The 27,759-nt window shown below is 39.2% G+C and overlaps 1 protein-coding gene across 6 annotated transcripts in view; it reads left to right on the top strand.

Annotated features, from left to right (window-relative positions):
• The window catches only part of SH3TC1 (SH3 domain and tetratricopeptide repeats 1), a 54,429-nt gene that overhangs the window by 16,319 nt on the left and 10,351 nt on the right, over window positions 1-27,759 (top strand). Inside the window, exons 8-18 of one of the 6 annotated variants that reach the window (XM_067558870.1) lie at window positions 1,202-1,275; window positions 3,088-3,283; window positions 4,371-4,504; window positions 7,804-7,845; window positions 9,720-11,408; window positions 12,909-13,089; window positions 16,945-17,095; window positions 20,407-20,529; window positions 20,895-21,045; window positions 23,516-23,712; window positions 25,045-25,200. In XM_067558870.1, the coding sequence (XP_067414971.1) occupies window positions 1,202-1,275; window positions 3,088-3,283; window positions 4,371-4,504; window positions 7,804-7,845; window positions 9,720-11,408; window positions 12,909-13,089; window positions 16,945-17,095; window positions 20,407-20,529; window positions 20,895-21,045; window positions 23,516-23,712; window positions 25,045-25,200 (3,094 nt within the window). Of the gene's footprint in view, window positions 1-1,201; window positions 1,276-3,087; window positions 3,284-4,370; window positions 4,505-7,803; window positions 7,846-9,719; window positions 11,409-12,908; window positions 13,090-16,944; window positions 17,096-20,406; window positions 20,530-20,894; window positions 21,046-23,483; window positions 23,713-25,044; window positions 27,674-27,759 lie in introns of those variants that run through there. The other 5 variants (XM_067558868.1, XM_067558871.1, XM_067558869.1 and 2 more) reach the window with 5 other exon arrangements.

Genomic DNA, 27,759 nt, shown 5'->3' on the forward strand with positions numbered 1-27,759 from the left:
CTCATTTCTTTGGCAGGTGGCAGACAAACTCCTTTCTGCAGTGTCTTTGGTGATCAGGGTAGGGTCATTAATCCCTAAATCCAGGTCAGAGGGCCTCCCCCACTTCATTATTGTAGAGATCAGCAGAAAACCACTCTGTCGGTGCTGCTGGCCCATAGGGATCTGAAGCATAACTCATAAGTTCTCGTCAGTGGTTACTAAGAAATCCCAGGAAATATATCTCACCCCTAGAAGCATAGCAGAAATGCTGGGTTTTTGTTTTTCTGACTGGCTAAAGGAGCACACCCAAAATACAGCCACTTTATCAAGAAAAAAAATCAAATCAAATCAGAATGGCTTCTGCTGACCCTCCTGCATGAATGGGGTAAGTGAACCAATCAGCAAAGCAAAATAAATACCATTTCACTTCATTCATATAACCCCTCCCAACTGATACTCACAATATGAAATGAATTAGTAAAAGATACATGAAACTTCATACTTAATTGAGCCTTTGACAAAAAAGTGCTAATTATTATTACTATTATTATTTATTTGATTTGTTGTAGCACCTAGTCATGGACCTGGACCCAATTGTGCGAGGCCCTGTACAAACACAAAACAAAAGGACAGTCCCTGCCCCAAGGAGCTGCAGAGTTTTACATGAACCACAGCATTTTTACTAAAGCCTGCAAACTTTCAAGTTTGCAGAAAGTGTTAAATTTCACATTGAATCTCTTAGCACAGCTCTATTAGATGACTACATTCAGTTTTTAGCTGCTTTAATTTGTCATATAGATTGATGCTGTGGTCATCAACACCTTTGGAAGTAAAGCTGGTGAGCAAATTTGCATCAAAACAAAATATCAGCCAAGAATTAGAAAAAATAGTGAAAGTTTTTGTGATTTCTGCACCCCTCTTTTCCCTGCTCCTCTTTCTTCTTCCAGCTAGCTCTATCTGTAATGAGTGGTCAACAAGAACATGGTCCACATAATTAAGAAATGGAAAGAATATCATCCCATTACATTTCCAGTCTTCTCCGTCTATAGTGCTCAGTTACCACAATAAGAAATGTAGTATACATATTTAAAGTGCATAGGCAGAAGCACTGAAATGAATAAAAGTTTGGAGAAATATGTGTTTAGAATATTCCTGCCACTGTGAAAATCTTTTAGTGAGGTGTTTCAGATACTTATTAGAGTGACGTTTTTCCTTCCTCTAGATGGTTTCTTAAAGTATACTCTGATCCTATTGATTTTGCTAGCAAAATGGAGTCTAAATGCAGCAAGCAAATAGGTAAGAAACTCCATCTAAACTTTTATATCTGTTTTTTTTATATATTTAAACAGCATTATATAAATTCCTAGAGCTAGATTTTATAGGGTTTGGTAATGTTGGCATCTTCTTATTTAGCTATATTAGAATAGCAAAATTACTATAGGAATTACACTTCTGTAATATAGGAGTGCTGGCATAAATCTCTGCCTAAACTATATCTACTGAGCGTCTTTCATTCAAAAGTGCTTTACAGGCAATAGCCATGTGTCTAATTGATGTCTAGTATGACTCTAAACACTGAAGGTATATCATCTTGACTTTTCAATGGTATTTTATTGTTTTTCTCATAAATATTCATTCATACTCCAAGGCACATATATCAGGTGGATATATAATATAATCCAGTTGAAAGAAATGCATTCATTAACTAATCCATAGATTTGACATGTAAAGTTTGTCAAGAAAAAAGGAAAATTGGAAAATCCAAGAATTTAAATATTATGAACACTTGTGCACAAATACACATGTACATGCGTGCGCACACATACACAAACACACACACGTGCTGGCTCACACACATTTTTGTCTAAAACAGCTACAGAAATGCAGTCTATGTTTCATATGATCAGTTATTTTCTAACTGTGGTTTATTTTGTTTTCCATTCTTTGGCCCTTCCCAATCATTATACTTATAGACCGGCATATAGTCAGAGATCTATTTAACAGGTATGCCGTGCATGGATTCACATTTATTTACTACAGAACAAATCCTGCTGCCCTTCGGCAAAGTATCAGTGTCACCAAAATACCTGTAGCTTTGGCAAGAAACTAGTAACCGACATTAGAGGGATTTTATTGTAGGTGGTATCTGAAAACGATAAAAGCATTAGTAATTACTGGATTAATTGGAAGAAAGCAGAAAAGACTCAATTAAAAATAAACACTTGCCCTTGGTTTTGAAATTTTAAAAACTTTAAAAAATGTCAGCCAGCTCAATAGCTTGTCAAAAAATGGAAGAAAGAGGGAGTTGAATTTTTTTAACATCTATCTTTTTTAAAATTTTGAATTTTTTGACCAGATCTTTTAGTTACTACCAGGGCCAGTTAGCATCCCTCAGACATTTCATGTGATCAGTGGCAGTGCCAAGAGGAACCAATCACTATTCTAGCCCAAGCAGGAATAAAGGTGATGGGGAGCTTAGCCAAAATTTTCCCCAAGAAAACAGCAATCCAAAACACTATCACGCTGCATTTAACTCTAAATAGTACACATGTATGATGTTAGATGCATCGATCTAACATTCACCATTGCTTTTGTGAGGATATTTAGATTGTAAATTGCAGTCCCACCACTCAATCTTGTTTGGATCATACCAACTCCTGCTTCTAGAGGGTTTACTGTAACCTCCTTCTGGGGATTTTCTTTCTATCAAAGTCACAAGTGGGTGTTGCAAAATCTATTCATCTCTTCTTTTCTGGCCTGTTTCAAAAGTAGATAAATGAGCATTATGATCAACTTGAAAACAGGTGGAATTTTGAATACATTTTAAATACTTTTCATAAGGGTTGGAGGACTGCGAGATAGGCTATATGCCTTTATGCAGCACTGAAGTGCTCTTAACAGCAACTGCTTGCATTAAAGCATCAAAAACAAATAAATCACTCCTCACTGTGAGTGCAATACACAATGCTAGGACTGTCTTTGGCTCTATAATATACTATAATAATGTACTCTATAATATACTCCCTTATTATGCTGAGTCACCATGATGTTAAATTCTTATGTAGTCATATTATCAAATTAATGTATCTCCAAATCCTTATTATGCAGCTACGGGATCTTCTCGAGCAGTGATTAGTTATGAAAGTGCTGTGCCTGAAGAGATTAGCTTCCAGAGTGGAGACAAAATTGAAATCATTGGCTACTTCATAGAATGCATGGAGTGGTTTGTTGGAAGGCATATGTTTACTGGTCAAATTGGTTTTGTAAAGACCAGCCATGTTAAACCTGACACCTCTGGAACTGAGTGAGTACTATGTGCATAATATTTTAACCAATGAATTTAAGGGGGCACAGTCCAATAATTCTTAAGTCTTTTCCTATACTTTTTGTGTGTAAAACTCTTAGCTCTTTTTATGGAGAGAGTTACAGTTGTGTGACATATACTTGTATAAACAAACACAAACAACAAAAACTGCAGCAAAAGCTGCTTCTCCTCCATTAGTAACCCAGATCCAAATGTGAGCAGTGCATGTTGTCCCAAAAGGCACATCATACCCACTTAGATCAGTCTATATTTTTCTTGCAACAGGTCTTCCATTTCAGTAATCTCCACACTCAGTGACCTCCAGTGATCCATGTTAGACAGAGGCATCCAAGCCTCAACCAAGGACCACAGTGGTAATCTGCCAGTGGCCTGAGGATAACTCCTAACTTTCCTAGGGTAGGCTGTAGACCCTTCTTTTCTGAGGTGCAGTTCGTGGACACCACAGGCTGCTGCATCATCTTGAACTGAGTGGAGGTCATTCATTCAAACATATGGAGGGTTTGCAGATGGAAACAGTATGCTTATAACACTTGCAGGTGCAACTTTTGTGGCCCATTTGAAAATTTGGCCCTGAAGGATTACTGGAAAAGCAATACCATGATACATGCCATCTTGCCTCAGTGAATGACTGTTGTAATAAAATGCCACCCATGATACAGAAATATTGATAAAACTTTCTTTGATGTCCTTGAAAAGGAATTACCAGCATGCACAATTGGCATTATCAATACACATTTGCATGCACAGTTACCATTATCAATTTTGTACACACAACAATAAGTCCTATGATAATGCAAAGATTTTCATCAGTTCCTGTAACAAGCTCAAATTATAATAAACCTGTGCATGGTTTGTTAGCACAGCTTAAACCTGGGACCTTCAGCTCCGCAGCTCAGATCTATGACACTTGAACTAAAGGAGTTAGTCATTTAGTTGGTAGCAGTAGTAGGCTGATATCTTCCCGTGGGCAAGCTAAGAAAGGGGGACATGGTGTATGTTAAGTCAGTATGCTACAGAAAATGTGATTAAAAGCCATTTTTCAAACTTGCTACTCTTTTTTTTGTAGACAACAAAATCTGGATTTTCTTGATGAGGAAGAGAAATATTTTTTCACAAAAGAAAGAAACATTGTGGAAGAGGATGTGGTACATTTATTGACGCAAACATCAAATACAGAAATTTGCACTGTGTATAGAGTAGGTAAGGAGGGGTTCTATTCTTTGAGCAATCAATTTTCTCCTCAGGATGCATGCATAATTCCCATTAATCCTGTTATTTTTATTGACTCTTTCTATATTTCAACGAGACCTTTTCCCATTTATAGATATTGTGAAAGTATATAATAGAAATTGCATGTGGAAAGTCCTTTTAGATCATCTACACAATTCTCCTGCTGATGCAAGATTGTCCCTGCATGGCGTTCACCCATCATTTTTTGTCCATTTTTGAGTGACTCAAACAATGTGACTTTCAACATGCCTCCAAGAAACTGTTTCACAGTTAAACAGATCTCACAGCTTTAAAATGTTACAGGGTGCTGCATTATAAAAGAAGCAATGCATACAGCCAAATACTGTCTTCTTTGTATTGTTCTCAATTAAGGTTGAATACTAATGCAAACACACACCTTTATGCTTGAATGAGTTTTCAAAGTGTAGGAAAAATAGCTATGTCTGTCAGTACAAAGAAATAACTTTTTTTTTTTCACATAGCAGTCATCTTTTTGATGTAGTCATTATCATTATTAAAACCCTCTCACTTTTCCATACACAGATAGAGACAATAGAGGGCTATTCCCACTTTACTAGGAACAAAAATTGTAGGCTACATTTACAGGATGGGGGACTCTATCCTAGGAAGCAGTGACTTTGAAAAAGATGTGGGGTGAGGGTGGAGGTGGATAATTGGCCTAATGTGAGCTCCCAATGCAGTGCAGTGGCCAAAAGGGCGAATGTAATCCTTGGATACATAAACAGGGGAATCACAAGTAGGAATGGAGAGGTTATTTTACCTCTGCATTTGTCACTGGCACAACCACTGCTGGAATACTGTGTCCAGTTTGAAAGATGTTGATAAATTGGAGAAGGTTCAGAGAAGAGCCACTAGAATGATTAAAGAATTAAAACACATGTCTTATAGTGTGTTGGGGAGAGGGGAAGGAGTTGCTTCGGAGTCCAGTGGTATTGCTCAGTGATGAGAGTCTGTGGGTGTGGTAGGGGAACCAGGGCCCTGCCTGCTACACCAGGTTCCTACCCAGGGCCTTGTGGCTGGCAGGTTGGATATGCAGACTGGGGGGGCACTTCCTTATCATGGCCTCTGTCCTTCCAAAGTCACAACACGGTCTGCTTGTGGACTCACGTGAGTGGAGGAGAGGGTCTCACAGTGATATGGAGACTCATCTTCAATGGTGGATGGCCATTCCTGGTCTCCATTGGGGCCTTCGGCAGTGGGATCTGGTTTGGGTGGTGTGGAACTCCTGCGGCCTCTCGGCAGGAGTTAACAGCGTAGGACTGCTCCTTCACTCTGCCTATGTTAATGAGCTGGGCGGCTCCTTTTGAGCTCTGCCTCCATTGTGAGCATGCTCAGCAGGTGCGGTTGAGCACGGCCTTCTGGGCCCAGGGCTGCTCGTTAACACTTGGTTCCCTGGTCTAGGGTTTATACATCCCATCACATAGTGATGGACTCAAAGAGCTCAATATATTTAGCTTTACAAAGAAAAGTTTAAGGGGTGACTTGATTACACTCTGTAAGTACCTACATGGGGAACAAATATTTAATAATGGGCTCTTCAGTCTAGCAGAATAAGGTACAACACTATGCAATGGCTGGAGGCGTAAGCTAGATGAATTCAGACTGGAAATATGGCATAAATCTTTAATGGTAAGAGTAGTTAACTATTGGAACAACTTACCAAGGGATGTCTGGATTCTCCATCACTGGCAATTTTAAATTCAAGATTGGATGTTTTTCTAAAAAAATATGCTCTAGGGATTATTTTTGGAAAAGTGATATGGTCTGTGTTATACAGGAGGTCAGACTAGATGCTCATAATGGTCCCTTCTGGCCTTGGAATATATCAGTCTATGAACTCAATGCCACAGCTCTTACTGACTTTTGTGGGAATAGCATTAGGCTCCCATTCCCTGAGAACAGCTTCTTATGGCATTCTTTGAACTGTCTCTTGCTGTGTTTGTCAAACACTATATTTTTGTCTAAAGAAAAATATGTCTATTTCTTGACTTTTACTGGGAGTACCATTTTACAGGGAGTATCATTTACTTAACATGACAGGATTTGTATCTGAAAATAATATCCTATCTAATCTATGGGCCTGGTCCTCAGCTAGTGTAAATGAATGTAGCTTCATTGAAGTCAGTGGAGCTATGTCAATATACATTAGCTGAGGGAGGATCTGACCCTGTGTTGTTATTACAGAGTGCATCACCATGGTATACGATACCACAGTGATGGACTCTGTAATATATATATACATATAGTGTATGGCATTTATGCACAAAAGAATCATAAGGGATATACAACAAAGCAAATACTGCAAGTACCAATATAAAACCATTACTTAACTCAGCATGGCATTCCAAAGGCCTTGTAAAACAAAAAGTTTCACACCTGCTTTAACATGTCTTAGTTCCATGATTCTATATTTTAGACATTCTGCCATTTCCTTCATCCTGTGAACAGCTTTACCTTTCATTTAGCTTGTGAAGGACAGTGAACTTGTTCTTTATATGTGGATAAATGAATTTCATCAGAAACAACAGTATAGGAATATGCAATCAAACACATTTTCCTATCGCAATTGACATAAACCAGAGCTTGTTAAGGAACTAGATACCATTACCAGTGAAGAGGGTTGTTTGCAATTGATTAGAAATCCTTAGTGGAAGATTTGGCAGTCTATCCTACATAATATGATCATTCTAAGCTCTTCCCTAGATGTGCTTTTTTAAACACACACAGCATTTAAATCTGGGTCCTGAATATGGCACTTAGAAAATCTATGTGTTGCAGCCAATATGTTAGTGCTATAACATGCTGTTCTTTTGGGTTATACTGCATTCTAGGGGAGAGCTTTATATATTTACACTGTCCAGTCATAAGTACCAAAAACATAGTATAATATTACCTATAGATAAGTATAGATAATGTGTAGTGCAACAGCCAGCCATCCCAAGTTTATAGCTGTACATTCCCATATTTTCAGGTAGGGTACAGTGACTCTTAAGATTAAGAATCACATGTTGTACAATGAACATGCAAAGAATATGAATGATTGTAAGAGTGTAGAAGTGAATCATAAGCATGAGAGTAGCTCACCAGTGAACTAAGCTTTTTGTTCATTTTTACAAGTTTCTAAAAATGGTCCATTCCTTTTTAAACGTCCATAACACACCTGAAATACTCTAAGTGGAAAGGATTAAATAGTCCTGCTAGAGAAAACACAGGGTCAAATTATTGGTGCTATTTGCATTTTCTTTCAGACAGATTGGAAGAATTAGAATTAAAGAACCCTCAAGAACAAGGTAAAATGTATAATATTTATTGCATTATTTTTGATCCTCTCTGGTCTTTGTTTCTGATCTTACTGAGGAAACATTAACATTTTTCTCATTTTAAAATAATTGTTTGTTTGGTACAATTTTCCCCCCATCTGTGCCTGTTCACAGAAAGGTTTTGTGGGTCTCTGTTGTTGTTATATGCTCCTTTTCCGACCTTCTCTTTCCCCTTGCAGATTGGCCCATGCCATGCAGTACTGCTGTGCATTTCTCTAGCTAGGAAGGCAGAATGTGTTTATATGCGACACCCATGAAGCTTTCAGAATCTGCTGCAAACACTTTCTTGCCCTTAGAGTGTGATCATCTAATGAGCGTTTTCCCTGATGGTGTTTGGTTGGTGGAATGTGGTGTCATTTGATATTATTATTTATATTGCTGTAGCATCTAGGCCCTACATCCTGGATCAGGGGTCAGTTGTGCTAAGCACTGAACACACACGTAACAGGGAGATGATCCCTGCCCTTAGAGGTTTACATTCTAAATATAAAATGAGGATCTTCCTGGATAGTTTTGGGGATGGAGTTCTGTGAAAGTCCACAGAACTTTCTAAACAAGCAGCCCCAATAAACTCCTATTGTTAATCAGTTGTTCGTTTTCTAATTGACAAAGTCTAGGGGCAATTCCTCTCCCCAGTGCCCCCCAAACTACCTGGGCTGTGTACTGGAGAGAGCTGCAATGTGGGGAAAGAAGCGTCCAGAGAATTAGGGAAGGAGAGAGATACAGGTAACTTCTTCTGTTCCCTTTAATACATTTGTGAGGTAGTCAGATGTCACAGTGATGCACAGTCATGGTAGGAGAACCTACATTGAGAGGGACCAGTCACCAGTTGGTGTAGCTCCATTAAAGTCAAGTTAGACACTAGCTGAGGATCTGTCCATACACTGGGAGAGGAATCTCTCCCCTAGGCTGCTGAGTTGGAGGTCACGAAGGCAGAAATAGGCTTCTGTGGCCCTACTATACCTTCCAGGGAGTGAGGTATGTGACAGAAGGACTTCTTGTAGCATCCTTTAGCCCCTTTCCAAACTCCTCTGTATGCACCATGCAGAGGAGTCCTTGCAAAGCTGGACTTGCATATCCTGAGTGGCCTACCAAATCATGTACATTGCTACCTCCCAGAACCATGCTAGTTCCACTAGCTGGAGGGTGGGAGGAAGCAGGATTTGCTTTTTAATTGCAATTGCACCAAACACAGCACAGATTTCTCATTCTAAACTCATTTTCCATTAATTGAAAAAGGCTTATCACAGAAGCTCTGCTACATTTTTAATCTTCCCAGCACACTCCTATGCTGAGAGGAGCAAACAGATAACACAATATCATTACAGTTATTAGGATGGCTTTTTATAAGTAGGATTGGTTGAAAAATTGTGTTTTCGACTACATGAAAATTTTTGTAGAGTGTGCATTCTTTTCTTGAACATTGCACATTTTTGTTAGAAAACAAAACAAAAAAACCATCCAAACTGATTTCAGCTTATTTTACTTTATTTTATTTTGAGGGAAAGATTTTTGGCAGTTTTGGGCTGAAATTGTTTTCCAATTTGTGACAGTTCTCAGCAACCAAAACTTGGGCAGAAGAAGTTTTTTGGGGTTTTTGACAAAAAGTCAAAATTTTCAATGGGGGGAAAACATACATTTTCCCAGTAGCTGTATTGATAACCCTAACATAATTATTTTGTTTCACTGAAGAGTATAAACATTAAAATATGTTCTCAAGGGAAAATGAAAACTGTCGTGTTTTTTTTTTACGCCAATGTCTGTTGATCAATTTTGCTTGAATTTCCTACCCTGTAAATCTGTCAATATTCAAGTTGAATCTTTAACTTGCTTTTGAATTGCAGAAATGCCACATCCCTCATCTAATACAGACTCCAGTAGAATGAGGGAGAAGGTAAAAGAATCCCTAATGAAATGTAAAGATTTCCAGCTCCATTTGGATGGGACATCTAGTCAAGGAAATGATTTTCCTAGCTTTTCAAACCAGCAGACCTTTGCTTTGGCTGAAGAGCCACGTTTCTGCATACAACAAGATGAAGATCAAGGATCTGAGGTCTTTGAGTCATTATTGTTGTTGTTAAACAGTAGAGAGTATGAGGTACACTTCAAAAACTTGTATGGTGTCTCCTTCCCGTTTCTTAACACCACATTTTATGGCTATAGTGGTGAAGAAGAACTGGTTGGCTATTTTGGACTGGCAAGGGAGGCAGCAAAGAAAGCAAATCTGCCTTGGGCCCTAACAAGGATATGCTTTCTCTTGGGTAGACTGAGTGTTAGAAAGTTCAAATTTTCCCAAGCTCGCGTTTATTTTGAAGAAGCCTTAGGAGCTATACAAGGAGGTTTTAGTGACCTGTATCTTGTAGTTGCTCTTTACACAAATCTAACAGTCATCTACTTGAAACAGAAGAACAAAGAAAAATGTGTTCATATTTTTGACAAGGTTACTTCTCTTCTCATGGGAATTCCCAACTACATTTGTAGCACTGACATGGAGTCAGACATTCTAAAGTACGCTTTAAAGAGGACAGTATTGAGTCAGAGCAAGTATGCGGAAGCCAGAGCATGCTTTCTATTGGCAAAGTATTACACAAAACTTAAACAATATGAAGAGGCACTACCATTCCTAGAAAGGCTGCAGCTTTTGAATAATGACTTGGATTTACAGAAGAGCTCATTGTCAGCCAACTGCTATTTTAAATTAGGCGAGTCCTACAATCAAAAATGCTTGCCACACATTGTGCTAAGTTGCATCAAGGTTGCTTCTTCCCAGGGGTCATATGCTGTAATGGACTTTTTAAGAAGCATTGATTTAGTTGCCAAAAATGCTCCCAAACTCTATAGGCTGAGGAAAGCTGGGCAAATACTTCCATCCCAAATTGCACCTTATCTCAAACAGGCACTTTCTTCAGCTTTTAGCAATGAGCAGCAAAAACTATGCAGCACAATTTATCTTAGCTTATCAGAACTGTACAGTCATCACAGACACTATGGAGAAGCCATTGTTTACATGGAGAAAGTCCTGGACTTCAATACCTCTGCCAGTGCTGAAGAAACTATTAACCATTTAGTTTCACTTGCTTGGTTATATATTCTTCACAGGGAAAATACTGTAGCTTTGGCCATCTTAACTACCATTCTAGATTCTTCACTGAGTAGTCCTCCGCAGTTAGGTGTTATTTATAATATGATTGCCATTGCTTTGAAACGAACGAACTACATAAAACAAGCTGCTGCAAGCTACTATAAAGCTCTGCGCATTTCAGAAGAGACCAATATGATCTATAACAGCGCTGTGGTTCTGGCTAATTTTGGAACACTCTGCCTGCATTCAGCAGCAAGTAGTTTGGCAGAGCACTATTATGTCAAAGCCGTGAAGCTGTTCTCTGGGCTTCCAAGTGTGGATTCTGACCATGATTTTATTCAAGTCCTCCTTCGACTGGGATGCTATTACGCCAATGGGACTCATAAGAAAAGAGGGAGATTTTATTATGAATGGGCATTGGTGGTGGCGATGAAAACAAATCATTTGGAAAGTAAGTACAGTTGTATTTTTTTCTTGATTTTAAAATACATCTCACTGTACCCTTGGAGTTTGGGAATATTTGCTATCCATGTACATTCCAGCTTTTCCTTAAGCAATATTTTATTTTCAGTTCATCTGACAGTTATATGAGTCACTCAAAACAGGAAATCCTGTGTTTACACTGAAAGCATGCATGTGAGAGAGAGGACAAGAGAGAGGGATGATGGTCCAGTAGTTAGGCAGTAGGCTGACTTGGAAGATACGATTTCAGTTCTCTGCCCTGTCACAGATTTCCTGTGTGACCTGGGAGAAGTCACTTAGCCTCTCTATATTTCAGTTCACCATCAGTGCAATAGGGAGAAAATAGTGGGAAATAGTATTTCCCTATGTGGTATATTGAAAATGATAAAATATCAGTTTAAATCTCAGGGGTTTCCTGGTCCTGCTTGCAGGCTAGGGGGCTCTGTAGGGAAGCATGCAATCTGGGTCTTTCAGCTATCAGTCTCCAGAAAGCCAGCCTAGAGCAAGGTGGGGTGAGTTGTGCCTGTCTGTCTTATGGAGCAGCCTGCTTTCTCTCTCTCTGTTTTTTAGTTCTTGCATGTTAAAATTCTGGAGATTAAGAAATAAAACTGTGTTATGTTGCAACCTTCCAGACAGAGTACTTTATGTTTTTATCTAACTTCTCTCTTTGTGGCCTGAGATCATAATTCCCTACTTCACCGGGATGTTGTAAGGATAAAGACATTAAAGATTGCGAGGAGCTCAGATACTGTGGTAATGAGGATCATATAAGTACTTTCAATTGATAGGTTGCAAAGTCAGGCATTTAGAAGTTAGGAAATGCCAGAATTAATGTCTCACAGGTTACTTTAATTTTGGTCCCTTTATGCATTATGAGATCATCTTTATATGATCACATGCTATTTGGCGAAGTGAAGTAACGAAGGCGAAGTCCTTGCTCTTCTGATACTTTTTAGGATGGTCAAAAATGATGTAGAAAATGAAAATCTTGAAAGAAAGAAAGTAGTTCAAAAATGAAAAATGCCTGTGTGCCCCGCAGTGAGTGGAAATGAAACTGTGCAGTAAACATGAAGGACATCAATTTTAATTTAAATTGTAAAAATTAAGGAAAGTTTTCACTTACTTGTGGATAAGAGATGTCACCTGGTGGCCAGAACAGCTATATTGTTGGTCTTTCTGAATGACACTTCATTGACTGGCAGCCAGGAGTTGTAGAAAGTACAATGCTTTTAGCACCTTTTATTCTAGACTCTAAGCATGAGGTCCTCTCCAGTCTTCCCTAGTTAAGGTGGGGAGGGATGTGACAGTGGAGTGTAGTTCTGCCATGCTACAGGGCAATGTCTGAAAAATATATTATTACATATGACAATGTTCCAACAATTCAGGATTACAACAATAGATGAGAGTTTACTTAAGCCTCATTTCATTTTTGTTTAAACTGAAGATTCATTTTGAATATTAATTTCTATTCTCTAATCTGTTTTCCCAGGTCAGCTCCAAGCTATTCAGTTGCTGTGTCAATTCTACAGTACAGTTGTTCCAGATGAAGCTCAGTGTGTCATCTACAATGAATATCAGCTCTCCTTGGCTAGGAAAATGTCAAACAAAGTTTTGGAGGGACAAATTTTGGAAACCATCAGTCAGCTGTATCTCTCTTTAGGCACAGAAAGGTGAGACCTGTTTAAATGGCTGATTTTTGTTTTGTACTTGTGACAAATTTTAGTTCTGGAGGCTACAGTCAGCAGGTTGCCAATGGCAGTACAATCTTCTCTCACACTGTTCTGCCAATATGCCTTAGCCTAGGATTGCAGGGTCCACCATTACAGCTGAGAGTTTAATTGGTGCAGATTTTCAAGTGACCCCAAGGCCAGATTTTCCCGTGTTCAGCACTCACAGTCGGGGCCCGGCTCAGCAGCCCTCCACAAGCTGAACTCTTTTAAAAATTTGGCCCATTGTGTCCCCATATCAACTCAGTTCTTGGTGTGTCTGCTCTGACTGTGACAGAGGTTACTAATTGTGATGGTGGCTTTTGGTATGTGGAATCTTGTCCAATAGAAACTGAACTGAGACTGTTTTAAGTAGGTCAGCAAACACCCATCTAATTGTGAGTGGCTCCATACCCCCATAGCTGTCTGTCCTTCTATTAGAATGCTCTGCCTGGCTGTGGTTTTACTTGTACACTGGGGATACCTGTGAAGTGCCATACTGCCAGTCAGAAGTGATTACAATACTTCTGGGTGCAGCTGTGCTCGGTGCTTCTTCATTCAGAGTACATCACCCTGGGTGTTGACCACAGGACATCAGGATCAAACTCCTCACCTTATTGTCTGCATTAGAGCATCTGGTGCTCCAGTTACCCGAGAATTGAAGCCAGTTACTACAGTTCCTGGGTTTGTGTCAGGCTTCCATCCCCAGTGAAATGAGTTTAATGTTGGTAGCCTAATTGCAAGAGGACATATAGAAAAACTATTTCAGTTAGGGGCAAATCCTGGCCCCTTCTCTGTGCCTGTTGATAGCCAGCATAGTTCCACTGTGCAAGTGCGGGAGGCTGGATACAAGGGAGGCATGCAGCCTTGACACAGGGTAGTCCTGTTATACATATGTCTCCCGTGTAGCAGCATAGAGAGGTCAGGGGAGAAGTGAGTGTGGGCAAGCCAGGGGCTGAGCCAAGGATCTGCCTCTGTGAGGATTCTCCCATTCTTCCCCTGAGGGAGAGGCCATATAAGCGCTCCACATCAGTCACTTGGAAGAAAGTAACCACTGCACAGTGTCTGCACAGCTGCTCTATGGCCTATGGAGACCGATTCCTGTCCCCACCTACCTCTGTGTCTCCAGAGCACCTGGCCAGCAATTAGCTATCTTTACCAAGGAGTACCTCAGTTCCTTGAAGACATTGCTGGTCAGAACTGACATGAATAAATAAAAATGTGTGGACACCTGCATAGTGCCAGGTTTTGGCCACTTCCATCTAGCTTCAGTTTCAGGCGCTTCATATTCATTTGGTTTAACTAAAGGAAAAACAAAGGATCTGACTGCAAGAGTCAACCTAAAGCTGCAATAATTAAAAGTGTCTTATCCAGGAGCTGGGAGGAAGAGGTAGGCTGTGCATGTGCCACTTCCTGAGCAATTGTTTGGTGATTTTTGCGATCTGTGCTGGATGCATTGTCTGCATGTTTTTCCCCGCCATTTTGATTCCTTTAATTAGGGCTATTTCATCTTAGATGAGGAGGGGGGCATTTATTTGTGACTCTAGAATGCTTTAAAGAAAGCTTGGTCCAAGCTGCTGCATCGGGCTCAGCTCATCTTTCTGTGTACCTGACTTTAAGATCATTATCGATACATTCAGTAATGCAATCATTTGAGGACTTGATATGTTTTACAAAGACTAGCCTCAGTCTAGGTCTGATTGACAGTGGTCAAACAGAGTTAAGATTATTTTAGTTCGCTATAGGGACTGAAGTTCAAGTGGCTGATTTCGATAATGCGTTGTGTGATTTATTTTGCATTATTAACTTCTATATTATGCTTAATGATAGTAAACTCTGGGCAAAGCCTTAGAAGGAGTTGGAGAGTAAGGAGACAGTTAAAATCCATAGATTAGTTGGATTTAATCAAATGAAGAGGCTGATTCTTTTGTGCAAGTTTAATAAGTGGATTTCAAATCACATGGGATGCTTAGCCCCAAATGGCCCATATGTGAATTTGGCAGACCACTGAATTATGATTCTTGGCCTTTACTCAACCCCTAGTCTGTGGTGTTAAATTGTAAAATCGTCAACATTAGGAACAGCATTCTGAAGGTCTGTGGATAATTGGAACCTTGGGAAGTAGTAATTGGTGTGTATCTGTTTTACACAGAAAACATTTTGCTATTATGAAGAGAAAGTTTTGAAGGGTCATGCTAGTTTTTGTGGTGTGGTTTGTTTTTTGTATTTTACCCTTCCAACCTACAGCTACATTTTGAAAATCAGGCTTGTATTTTTTTTAGCCACCAAGGAAATGGGATCATCCTTCTTGTTAAGATGTGGGATACCAGATTTGAAATACTTTCGCTGAAATGGGAATGTTCTGCATTAATGGCTATGGACTCAAACCAACTTGGCCCCTATCCTGCAATTTAATCTGTGGATCTGATTTGCAGGAATTGAGTCCTATGCTGTTTCCAGCATATCTTTATACTCCTTGAAAAGTCATTTAATTAGCAAGCTATGTATTGTTAAAGCATTGCTAATATTTGGGATCCTCTTTGAGGTTTGAAGAGCTTGTGTTAAAGATTCATTGCAACACCATGCCGTTCTTAATGTGTTATGTGATATACCTATGCTGTATGTTCAAGGTAAAGGATATATTAGGAATCAATGTGATCAGGGTGATTTGATGACTGCTTTTGTGATTTGAGCATATTCTCAAAGATGAGAAAGATTACTAGAACTTACGCATCTGGTGAAAAGTGCCATGTAGATATTTATGAGCACAAATGATCAGAACCTAGGTTATTACTTCTCATCAGAAAGACTTCTCTTTCAAGAGCAATGTCCTAGGACTGACTCTGAGGGAAGAGTGCCATCTACTGAGCAGGTAACATCAATTTATGAATGTAAGGGTCTTCCCTGGGGCTTGGGTAGGGAAGCATGGTCCAGTGGTCAAGGCCGCAACCCGTGACTGGCAGAGGGGCTGTGGGAAGGTGATTACCAGTGTCCAGGGTCCACCGGTGGGAGAAAGGGGGAAATTATCTCTGGGGTGGGTCCTCCCTTCCCTTTTGGGGCAGCTGTGCCAGAGACTCTAGGCCTGCTGCTGTGCTGCTGGAGCTGTGGGCTGCAGGTCTGCTCTCTTCCAGCTCCAATGCCCAAATGAGCTGTTTCTCTCTCTTTTAAATCTTCCACTAGATGGAGGTGTGGTGGGGTCTGGCTGGGCCCAAAATAATCCCTTAACCCCTTGTTGCTCAGTGTGGGGTTTGTACACCACATCACAAAGAAGCACCTGGATTTTCTTCAAAGGTCTCTCGCACAGGTAATGATCTGGCCTAACCTTGCTTAGATTACAGCCCAAAGTGATATAGTCAGAACATGCATATTATTTGTGACTTAATGTGCCTGGCTGGAAATAAAATAACTTGTTCATGCACTATTAATGCTCTACTACAAGGACTGTAGGAGCTAACCACCATGACAGCAAATTCAGGGCCAAGGAGAAGTTCCTTTAATCTCTCTCTGTTACTGCTCATGAGAAAGGGCATATCTGGAAGAAACTGTCCTAATATATTACTTCATTACACTGGGAATTTAACAAAGCAAAGAGATGAAGGAATCAAACAAAACAAAATAGGAAGAGGTGAAAAATATGAGAAGCTGGTTACTTACAAAAAACATCTGGGTAATATAGTTCAATTATACCATGGAAAGAAGAAACTTTGAATCTGACAGAAAATAGTAACCTACTTTTTATTACATAAGGAAGATACGTGTCACAAAGTTATACATATGCACTCCGTTATTAGGATTTACTTTCTTTCTATTTTTTCCTAGGGCTTACAGATCAGCTTTGGACTATACCAAAAGGAGCCTTGGAATATTTATAGATCTTCAGAAGAAAGAGAAAGAGGCATATGCCTGGCTTCAGGCAGGAAAGATCTATTACATTTTGAGGCAGAATGAGCTAGTGGATCTTTATATTCAGGTATGCTGAGTGTTATCTAGGCTTTAAAAGAACTGCACCTCTGTGAAAAAATGATGAGTGGGATACAGTTGGGTTTATTATGGGTGATGTAGTAAGAGAAACTGTCTAATATAATGAGCCAAGAGAGGTCTTGTTTTGAATTGATTATTTGTGCTGCTGTGTTAAAGGTCTATCAGTATTTCTATGCAAAATTCTGTTTTTAGGGATTTGCTGCTTGGCTATGAAACATCATTTGAGGGAATGACTTCTCTGACCATAAGAACGGCCATACTGGATCAGACCGATGGTCCACCTAGTCCAGAATCCTGTTTTCCTGCACTAGCCAATGCCAGATACTTAAGAAGGAATGAACAGAACAGAGCAATTATCAAGTGATTCATCCTCTGTCGTTCAGTTCCAGCACCTAGCAGTCAGGGCATGGGGTTGCGTCCCTGACCATCTTGGCAAATAGCCGATGATGGACCTATCCTCCATGAAATTATCTAATTCTTTTTTGAACCCAGTTATAGCTCTGTCCATCACAACATCCCCTGGCAATAAGCTCCACAGGTGGACTGTGTTGTGTGAAGAAGTATTGCCTTTTGTTTGTTTTAAACCTGCTGCCTGTTAATTTCATCGGGTGATCCCTAGTTCTTGCGTTAGGTGAAGGGGTAAATAATACTTCCTTTTTCACTTTCTCTACACCAGTTATGATTATATAGACCTCTATCATATCCATCCTTAGTCATCTCTTTTCCAAGTGGAACAGTCCCAGTGTTTTTAATTTCTCTTCATATGGAAGCTATTTTATAATAATTGTTTATACCTTTTCCAATTCAAATATATATCTTTTTTGAGATGATGTGACCAGAACTGCATGCAGTATTCAAGGTGTGGGCGTACCATGGATTTATATAGTGGCATTATGATATTTACTGTCTTATTATATATCCATTTCTTAATGGTTCCTAACACTCTGTTAGCTTTTTGACTCCGCTACACACTGAGCAGATGTTTTCAGACAACTATCCACAATGACTACAAGGTCTCTTTCTTGAGTGATAATAGCTAATAGGTCATCTAGTCCAACTTCCTGCTCAAAGCAGGACCAACCCCAACTAAATCCAGCTGAGATGTATCCTCAGTGCGAGAGGATACCATGGCATCATTTGGAAGGAGGGTCTCAACTATGGGATTGTTTCCCTCCGCTCCAGTTTAATAGTCTCCTTCCCTGACATCTTCATTCTTCTTAACAACACCGAGGCTGTCAGCCTGGGAGTGGGACTGCTGTACTGTGTCCCAGAAAATCTCATCTATGTGTGTGTCCCAGAAAATCTCATCTCTGTGTCTCCCTTAGCTCCTCCAGTTCAGCCACTTTGGTCTTAAGACCATGAGCTCCTTGCGCCGAATGCACACACATGCCACCTGCCAACAAGGCAGGTAATCACACAGGCTTCATTCAGTGCAATAAACTGGATAGCCCCATTCTGCTGCGGGACTTCTGCCTGTATTCCTTCAGATATTGGGGGCTTATTTTGTTTTTGTTCTTGGTTTTGTTTGTTTGTTTTGGGGGAGGGGGGAAAAGGAGGAGAGTGTTTATTGGTATAAGCTTAGCAAATTTTAGGTGTCTTTGGCTCTCATGCTCCCTCACTAAACTCCCCTATTTGCTGCTCCTATTCACTACCTCCTCTAGTCACTTAAGAGCTTTTTTTTTTTTTTTTAAACCTGTTCTGCCTGAGTAGCTCTGTCCCCTGGTTAATAGATCCCAATGGGATTAGGGATCAAAGCCTCATTAAGAAGCTCTTAGCCTTGCCTCAGCACATGCCCCCCACCAAACAGACCACACTATAGACTATAGTCAAACAGCAAGCACCCCACAAACAACAAACTCCCCCCAAGGGCGAATTCTTATGTTCTCATATAACATGGTAAGAGAGACTGTCTACCACAATGAGCTGGACTGGAATTCTGAAGACCTGGGTTAATTTCCTAGCTCTGCCATACACTTCCCGTGTGAACTTAGGCATATCACTTAAGCCTTTTGTGCCCCAGATTCCTATCTATATCTATAATAGGGGTAATAATACTTCCTTTCCTTCACCCTTGATGTTGTATCTATTTAGACTGTAAGCTCTTTGGAGGCTGGGATTGTCTTTTACTCTGGGTATGTGCAGAGCCTAGCGTAATAGGGCCCTATCTACCATTATAGGCATAGAAATTAAATAAAAGACTAGTATTACTGTATTGTTAAGATGTTTGCAGAAAGTGAACAAAAAGGAGGATGAGTCCATTGGGAATGAATTCATTTTTAAATTTGATTGAGATTTTTTTGAAACCATAATTTGACCATGAACATCCTATGTGCAGAAAGTGAGGCTGCGTTTACTAAATACTATTCTCTGTGAATCATTCCATCACTTCCCTGGAATGCTTACTGAGAATCCTGACCCTTTTTAGAAAAGTTACACAACAGTCTTACTAATTTTTGCTAAACTGATACACACACTTTATAGTGTACTTTATTTGAGCAGAGTGTTGGAGAGAAGGCCTTGTATTACTTAGACTTATTTTACAGTTTTGTGATGATCATAATTAAAATGAAACTACTCTTGTCAAATAAATTAACAAAGTATAGTTGGTGATGCAGTCTCTCTTTGGTGTGGGTTCTCTTACTTGCCTCTTCACACAATTTAGTCATTTACAAAAATCATTGCACTGCAATGGCCAGTTAATGAATTAACAAGGTTCTGCTGTACTACTGCAATACACATGGTTGTAATATTGATACAGTAGGAATACTTAATTTTCTTCATGCACACTTCTTCCTACTACTTCTTGTAAATTAAATCCTTTGGGATCAATAACTGAATATGCTTTACATGACAGCATTCCTTCATTTTATTGTGTGTGTCCTGACATTTCACTGTGTCTGAACTGGCATAAATTCATTTTGTAGCAGCTGGATAGATGGACAAATTCTTTGTTGACTTTAAAGAAACCTCATCCATGTACATAATTAGAGAATTTGGCCCACAGACTTAAACCTGTGCTATAAACCCTCATTCTTTTAAATATCTAATTTTCAACTGCTGTTTCTCTCTATATTCGCTGTTAAAGTCCATATATTGTAGCTATTAAGTATGTATGTTACAGCACTAAAAAATATATTGGCCCTAAGGTGACAAAGACATAGACAAGATGACGTAAGAAGACATTGCTGTCTCTAATGCTTAAAGTTCTGTACAGCAGGTACCAAAACCTGTATACAATGGGCTTTCAGTTTGGAATGAGTAAAAATGACTTCATAACAGTATGTGCATTTTTCTTGCTAGGTTGCTCAAGATGCTGCTCTTTGTACAGGGGATCCAAACTTAGGAATGGAATTGTTTGAAGCTGCAGGAGACATATTTTTCAATGGTGCCTGGGAGAGGGAAAAAGCAGTGTCTTTCTACAGGGTTAGTGATATGTTGTTATTGCTACTTATTATTTGTATTGTGGTGGCACATAGCAGCCCCAGTCATGGACGCCATTGTGCTAGGTGCTGTACAAACACAGAACAAACAGACCGTTCCTGCCCCAAAGAGCTTACAATCTGTTATATATTACTACTCTGAATTCTCGCAAATCCTTGGTTTCATTGAAGTAAATTGCAAAGCAACCATTGACCTTGATAAAATCAGGATTTGGTCATATATGCATAAAGCAAAGCACAGAATTTACTTTACATGAGAGGAATATGAGCCATAGCTGTTATGAGTACACATGTTTTCTGGCTTCAGCAATAACCAAACTGATCTTTTTATGCCTGTGCTTATTTCAGGACAGGGCTCTTCCACTTGCTGTTAAGACTGGAAACAAAAGGGCAGAACTCCGATTATGCAACAAACTAGTACAATTGCTGTTAAATCTACAGGATTATGAGGACAGTCTGGAATATGCACAAGTATCCCTCACACTCAGTGTGAATTTAGGTAAAGCTAATATTCACAGACTACTGACTGACAGACTTCTGTTCTAATTGACAGAATTCTAGAAAAGAGTTGTCACTTCCTCCTTTGAATTCCATGATGCTTTTGCCAAGGTTTTGTGTGTTAGGAAGCAAATACTATTTTCACTGATGTTTTTGGATGCCCTCTTGCTGGAACAGGTGTCTTGAGTTCTATTAGTTTTTTGTTTTGTTTCCTAATTTCATTTAGTCCAGTAATGGTCTACTTAACATTTTTCTAATTAGCTTACAGAACTGTAAGTAGGATCTGATATTACATGTTTCAGGGAGCAATTTCCAGATGAATCCATCAGAAATCTAGCAATTGTAAGCATTAACACTCTCCAGGTCTCACTTACTGTACGTGAGAAATGTGAGGAATGGAGACTTGGTCTGACATGTTGCACCTTCCATGACTAAAAAATATGGAGCAGTCTGTTCACATAATGAGACATAAGATATGGTTCTCATTGTGTACCTGAATCACTTAATAACCATAATCACCTCTCAAACAACTTTTTCCAGGCTAAGCTTGTTTAAATCCTTTCTCATAAAATGCACTTTCCATAGCACAAATCAGCTGTGCTTCCATTTCTAAAATCCGGGCAACACCTTTTTGAGCTAGCTGACCAAACCTGTACGTAATATTCAAGAAAAGGCTTTTTATTCCTTGAATGCCATAAAAAGATCCATTATTTCTTTCCCTTATTTATGCAGCCACACATACTGCTGTCTCTTTGCTGTAGCTATGCACTTTTATTAGCCTGCCTTCATACCACCCCAAAATGTTTCTTCTTCTTTCTCCTCTAGCTCATTAATCCATAATGATTTATAAAAAGAAATAAAAGCTCTAAATATCATAAATTAATGTAGGTGATTCGGGACAGTGAATATTGTAAATTGCAAGTGTACAAGTTAAAATCCCGAACACAGCACCTCTTCCTGTGAGGAATTATCATCTTACTTTAGACAAAACTCTGACAGATTTATAGGCTGCTCAGACCAATAAGCCAACAAGACCAGAAACAAAAGAGTTTGATCTGTTGTAACTATCTTACATATTTATATCTCAATACATAATGAGACTTGATAGATAGTTCATATGGTGTACCTGAATCTGCCAGATTCCTGTGTTCTAATTAATTTCTCCTTGTGAATTTTCAGGGCCCTTGTTCCCCATTACCTGAGCATCTCACAATCTTTAATGTATTTATACTTAACAGACACCTATGAAGTAGGGAAGTGCTTGTCACACTGTCGGGAGTGGCTCACAACTGTAGGTGCCTACCTCTGGGCAGATTGTCAGAAAACAGGGCAGGCACCCCAAACTGGTAGTGTGTTCTATGATTAGATTTCACTAAGCCAGTGACAAAGATATGGTCTGCCAGGATCACAGTGCTATTATCCCCATTTTACAGATGGAGAACTGAGGCACAAAGAGACTAAATGACTTGCCCATGGTACCACAGGACATTTGTGGTAAAGCAGGGTTAGAACCGAGGTCTGCCAAGTCCCAGGCTAATGCCCCAACCACTGGATCATCCTTCCTCTCCTCCTTTCACATAAGAAGTGATTAATATTAATTAATTAATGAATTACAAGTGGCAATAAAGAGCAGTCTGGGGCACTATCCATGACTCCAAGGACTCCTTCCTTTCCTCAGTGGTGAATAGAGATGATAAAAAAAATCAATAAAGAATTTGTGCGTATCCTTCATAATTTGTCACTTTTTTCCCAAAATTTTGATAAATATTGTTAACATTTTTCTATTGTTAAACATCATTGACCAGCTCTAGAGCTGGTTGAAAGAACAGAAAATTTTGACAAAGTCTTTGATCAGCATTTTTGGAGGGGGCTTTGATGAAAATTTTTAATGTAAAAATGTCATTGAAATTAAGGCAGTTTCTGTCACATCTAGTGATAAGAGTGTAGTCAAGACCTGAGATCCTACTAACAGAGAGTATCTCCTTTGATGTGAGGTAAAGTTCCATCAACCATAAAACATTAGATAATCCAACCAGTACCAAGGAAACTAGCTTCCTCACAAAGACATATGTCACACCCATTCTCACACCCAAATATTTAACCATAAACCTAAAAACTAATCAATAAATATCTTCCATAGGCTGGAAAGGAGGAAAGAGAGCAATTGCATGTATTATTTCTATTTTCATATACTTAGACTGCAGTGTGATTGCCTTTTAACTACTTAGATTCAGCAATTCTTACTTAGACAAAACTCCCATCGAAATCAGAACTGCAGTATTTGGCCTGAGGTCTAGTCTGGCTCAGTGATTTTATATTGAATAAAATTCAATTACCAAAACTAAATAAAATGAAAAGTAGAATAGCTGTAAGACTTAAAGTAAGACATCTCACATATCCCAGTGTGAGAGAATGCATCTTCTTCTTCTTGTCTCTTAGCTTGTATCCTGATTCACGTGTTATCTCATTAGGAAATCAGCTAAACGAACGAATAGCATATCACAGGCTGGCTGCTATCCATCATCGCCTGGGTCAGTGTGAACTTGCTGAACACTTTTACCTAAAAGCGTTGTCCCTTTGCTCCTCTCCTCTGGAATTTGATGAGGAATCAATGTATTACGTGAAAGTGTATCTGATCCTAGGAGACATTATATTCTATGACTTAAAGGTGAGAAATATTTATTTATTTATTTATTTATTGCTGTAGCGCCTAGGAGCCGTCGTTATGGACATGGACCCCATTATGCTAGGCCCTATACAAACACAGAATAAAAACACAGCTCCTGCCCCAAACATCTTCCAATATAAGAGTGAGACAAAAGACAACAAATGGGTAGAGAGAGACAGACAGATGGGAGAATGCAAGGACACAATGGGATAATATCAGTCAGCACAATAGACTGTTGTCTAATTATTTTCTAGTTTTTTGTAGGCATCGTTGAAAAAGATAATTTTGAGGAAGGTTTGAAGGAAGATAATGAATTAGTTTTGTGGATGTTTACAGGGAGGTGTGAGGGGCAGCATTGAATAAGGGATGGAATTTGGTACTAAAAGAACTACTGTGGAAAGTATGTTTGCATCATCGAATATGTCAGACCAAACATTTCACCTGGCTTATCCTGTTATCCATGTATTTTGAGTGGAATAACTCAGAGCTATGGGGATTGGATAGCTCAATGTATTCTTAATGAAATATAGAGCTTTCTAGTCCCTGGTATAAATTCATCCCAAATTTCTCAAGGACAGGTGAGAGACAGTTTATGAACTGTCATGCCTATTGGTGCTCTTGGAAGAAAAGCCAAGGACCATAGACTCAGACTTATAGACTTTAAAGTCAGAAGGGACTATTATGATCATCTAGATAAGCATGGAAACTGAACTGACATCTCCTTCCCAGAGGGTGGTCCCTCTTGTTCAGGGCAGAGGCACGGTCATGGTGCAGTATGGGGAAGGTAGTTCCACTACTATCTATTCTCTGGATAAACAAAGTTTGCAGTCTTCACAGCTGTCAGTCCAGCACTATTCACAAACACTACATTCACATTCATAAAATAGAATTAAAAAAACCCCAACTACATACATCAGACAGAGAAAAGAGTAATACTGGTATGTTGGAATTAAGTGATATTGTGTAGAATAGTCTATAGATATGGTAGGTAAAATATCTGAGAAAGCATTAGGAAAAAAAAAGGGACCATATAACAATATCTCAAAAATATGGAGAGAAGAGAATGGTTGATAGCTATCTAAGGGCTAGAGTGGGACTTTGATGCTTAACCTGTTTACATGTTTTAAAAATCTCATTAGGCACCTATCTGCATCTTTAGGGGGTCTAAATACCTTAGAAAATTTGGCTATAAGTGTTTAATCCTGAATTTTGCCTGACTACAGTATTTAGGATTGGGACCCAAATTATCTCTTGCTTTTGTATGTAATAAACTACTGCTCAGAAGCCATGTTTGTATACTTCTTAATATAATGTATATATCTCTCATTTCAGGATCCTTTTGATGCAGCAGGATATTATCATCTGGCACTTGCAGCTGCCATGGACCTGGGCAACAAAAAGGCTCAATTGAAGATTTACACAAGACTTGCAATAATCTACCATAATTTCCTTATGGATCGGGAGATGTCTCTTTTCTTCTATCAAAAGGCAAGAACCTTTGCAACAGAGCTTAACGTTCGGAGAATAAACCTGGCACCTGATTGGTATTATAAGAGTGCAGCTTGGGTACCTGTGAAAAAAGTCATGTGACAACCTACCAGGGGGCTAAAGAAATATCATTTTGGTTTTGTCAGACAATACAGAATGTTCCTTGATATTATATATTGTACTTAATGTATATGGGACCTCAGTGTCACAGGCTAATGTCCCTGTCTTGACAAGAGTGGGCCAGATTTCACTTTTGTTGACACGTGTGCAAACACGTTGTCTTTAGCAGAATTGGACATGTACATTTGAGGGCAGAATTCAGCCTATGAATGAACTAACTAACTAAAAAAACCCATCCACAATCTTATTAAAAGTAGTTTTCTGTATTGTTTAAGTTCCTGTTTGTGAAAGCTCAGACGTATCTTAGAATGTGATAAATATAAATATGCAATGCAGTGTGGCAATAAAGCATTGTAGAGTGCTAATATTCACTAGATAATCATGACCCTTTTTGCATTTAATGTGGTCAACACCATTAAAATAGAATCTATTAATTAGAGCCTATGTGCTTTTGAAACTCCTGCTAGGTGCCAATCTGTATTTTAATGCACCTAAATACTTTTAAAAATCTGGCCCTTAATCACTTGAGCTCCTTAAATCCCATTGACTTTCAATGAGACTTGGGTTTGTAAGTGCTGAAGTCCTGTTTGAAAATGGAACTTAGGTTCCTAAACCACTGGGGTGCTTTTGAAAATTTTACCCCAGATAAAATAAGGTTTGATTCACTATTCATTTACGTTTTTAGGATCATGAAAAATCTGCTGCTCAGAAGATATGACGCTGCTACATTCTTTAATATAGCCTAAGAACTGTGAATACCTGTACTGAACAATTAGCCTTGAAATCTTCCTAGATTATGAGAAGTTGAGGGTCTTGCCACAGGTCATTAGGAAGGTAATATTCCCCAGATATATAATAAGTTTCCAGATTCAAATTATTAACCTAGTGATACAACGATCTGGTAGTTAATGTACCCTACTTCACAACTGGGTGTCGGAACCTGCAGACTTGGAGAACTTCAGCAAAAGTATCTAATTATGATCTCTCCAGAATCAGGAAGATTGCAGGAGGCATTGCTTTTCTGCTCATTACTTTGCTTCTTGTAAATTTCTCACAGCCACAGCAGAAGTCAATTTTCTGTTCCAATTTGTCTTTCAGAATAGATAGAATTATAGCAACTGGAAGAAGAGAGAGTCTATCATCACATTCATATTCCAGGAAGAGAAAATATTCTTCCTCATATGCAAGTCAATTTTGCTGTAAAGACCCATCTTCCTCTTTGCATCGCTGCTTCCTGCTGCTATCCCAGCATTGCAGAGTCCTCCTCATATGGCATTTCAGTCCCCTACATTAATTCATCCTTATGAAGCGAGAGTATGCTTATGCAGAGCACAGCTCACTGAATATCTTGTGCATTTCCCTGAAGCCAGTTGAAAAGCACAAGAAATGTGATCAGTCATCAGCAGGTTAGGTAGCACCTGAGTTCTCTAACAGCTCTGATGGCATGGGCCTGCTGTGGTTATTTTTGTGCAGCGGCAGGTTGAAAATGAGTCATACGCATCCGATTTCAAAGAAAGATTCATGCTTATGGTAGACATGAGTGAATGGCATTTAGGCATCAAAGCTGCTTCTCAACCTGCTTGATATCAAAAATCTTTCTCAAGAACGGCAACAATGATATTTTCTAAGATGCCTAAATGTGAATGTAAAAATTTAGGGGGAGGGAATGGTGTGGTCTGAAGGATAAGGACAGAATGTTTTATTGCTTTTAACACGGTGACAGCAGTGTTCAGGGATCTTGCTTCTGGAACTTAAATGCAATTAAAACTATTTTGTTTGAACCCGCTGCCTTACTATGGCACAGAATATAATATCCTACGAGCTTGTTAGGTGCTCAGTCTTGCAACCCTTAGTCGTGAGGTGCCTCACTGGAGTTAATGTGATGCTTCAATAGGAGTAAGTGGGCCTCAAATCTGTAATTTCCTCTTAAAAAGAAATTTTCTATTGTGTATTGTAGAGTTAGCTACTGTCACATAAATGGCTAGTTGTAGGTAGCTAACAGAGGAGCCTTTCTTCCACTTCGGTGAAGCAAACTGGCAGAGCAGCAAGGATTTTAGTGTATCTATGAATCTGGATGTCTTGCATTATAATCCACACCAATAAACACTTGTGATACTAGGAGAGCTTCTTGCCAGGAAAGCCAAGGAGAGGTCTCTGCAAGGAGGTTTTGAGGGTGAGCAGTAGGAGGAGCCATAGGCTCTAAGACTATGAAGATTCGGTGGTCCTAAAATCCAGCCCAAGTTGTGAAGAGGGGCAGAAGCCACTATTCTATTTTAACAAGGACACAGTTAGAAGGAACGTAGGTATCTCTTCATCCATTGCTTCTATAACTACTGCTGAAGCTCAGAGCTAATCACACAGCTTTCCATGGATGTATATCTCCACCTAAACACAACCTGAGATCTCCTTGGGATCCCTAGCAGAGATACAACTGAGCAT

Source organism: Emydura macquarii, unplaced genomic scaffold, assembly GCF_026122565.2.
Source record: "Emydura macquarii macquarii isolate MOO-44397 ecotype Brisbane River unplaced genomic scaffold, CSIRO-AGI_Emac_v2 contig_2199, whole genome shotgun sequence".
NCBI classification, from domain to species: Eukaryota; Metazoa; Chordata; order Testudines; family Chelidae; genus Emydura; species Emydura macquarii.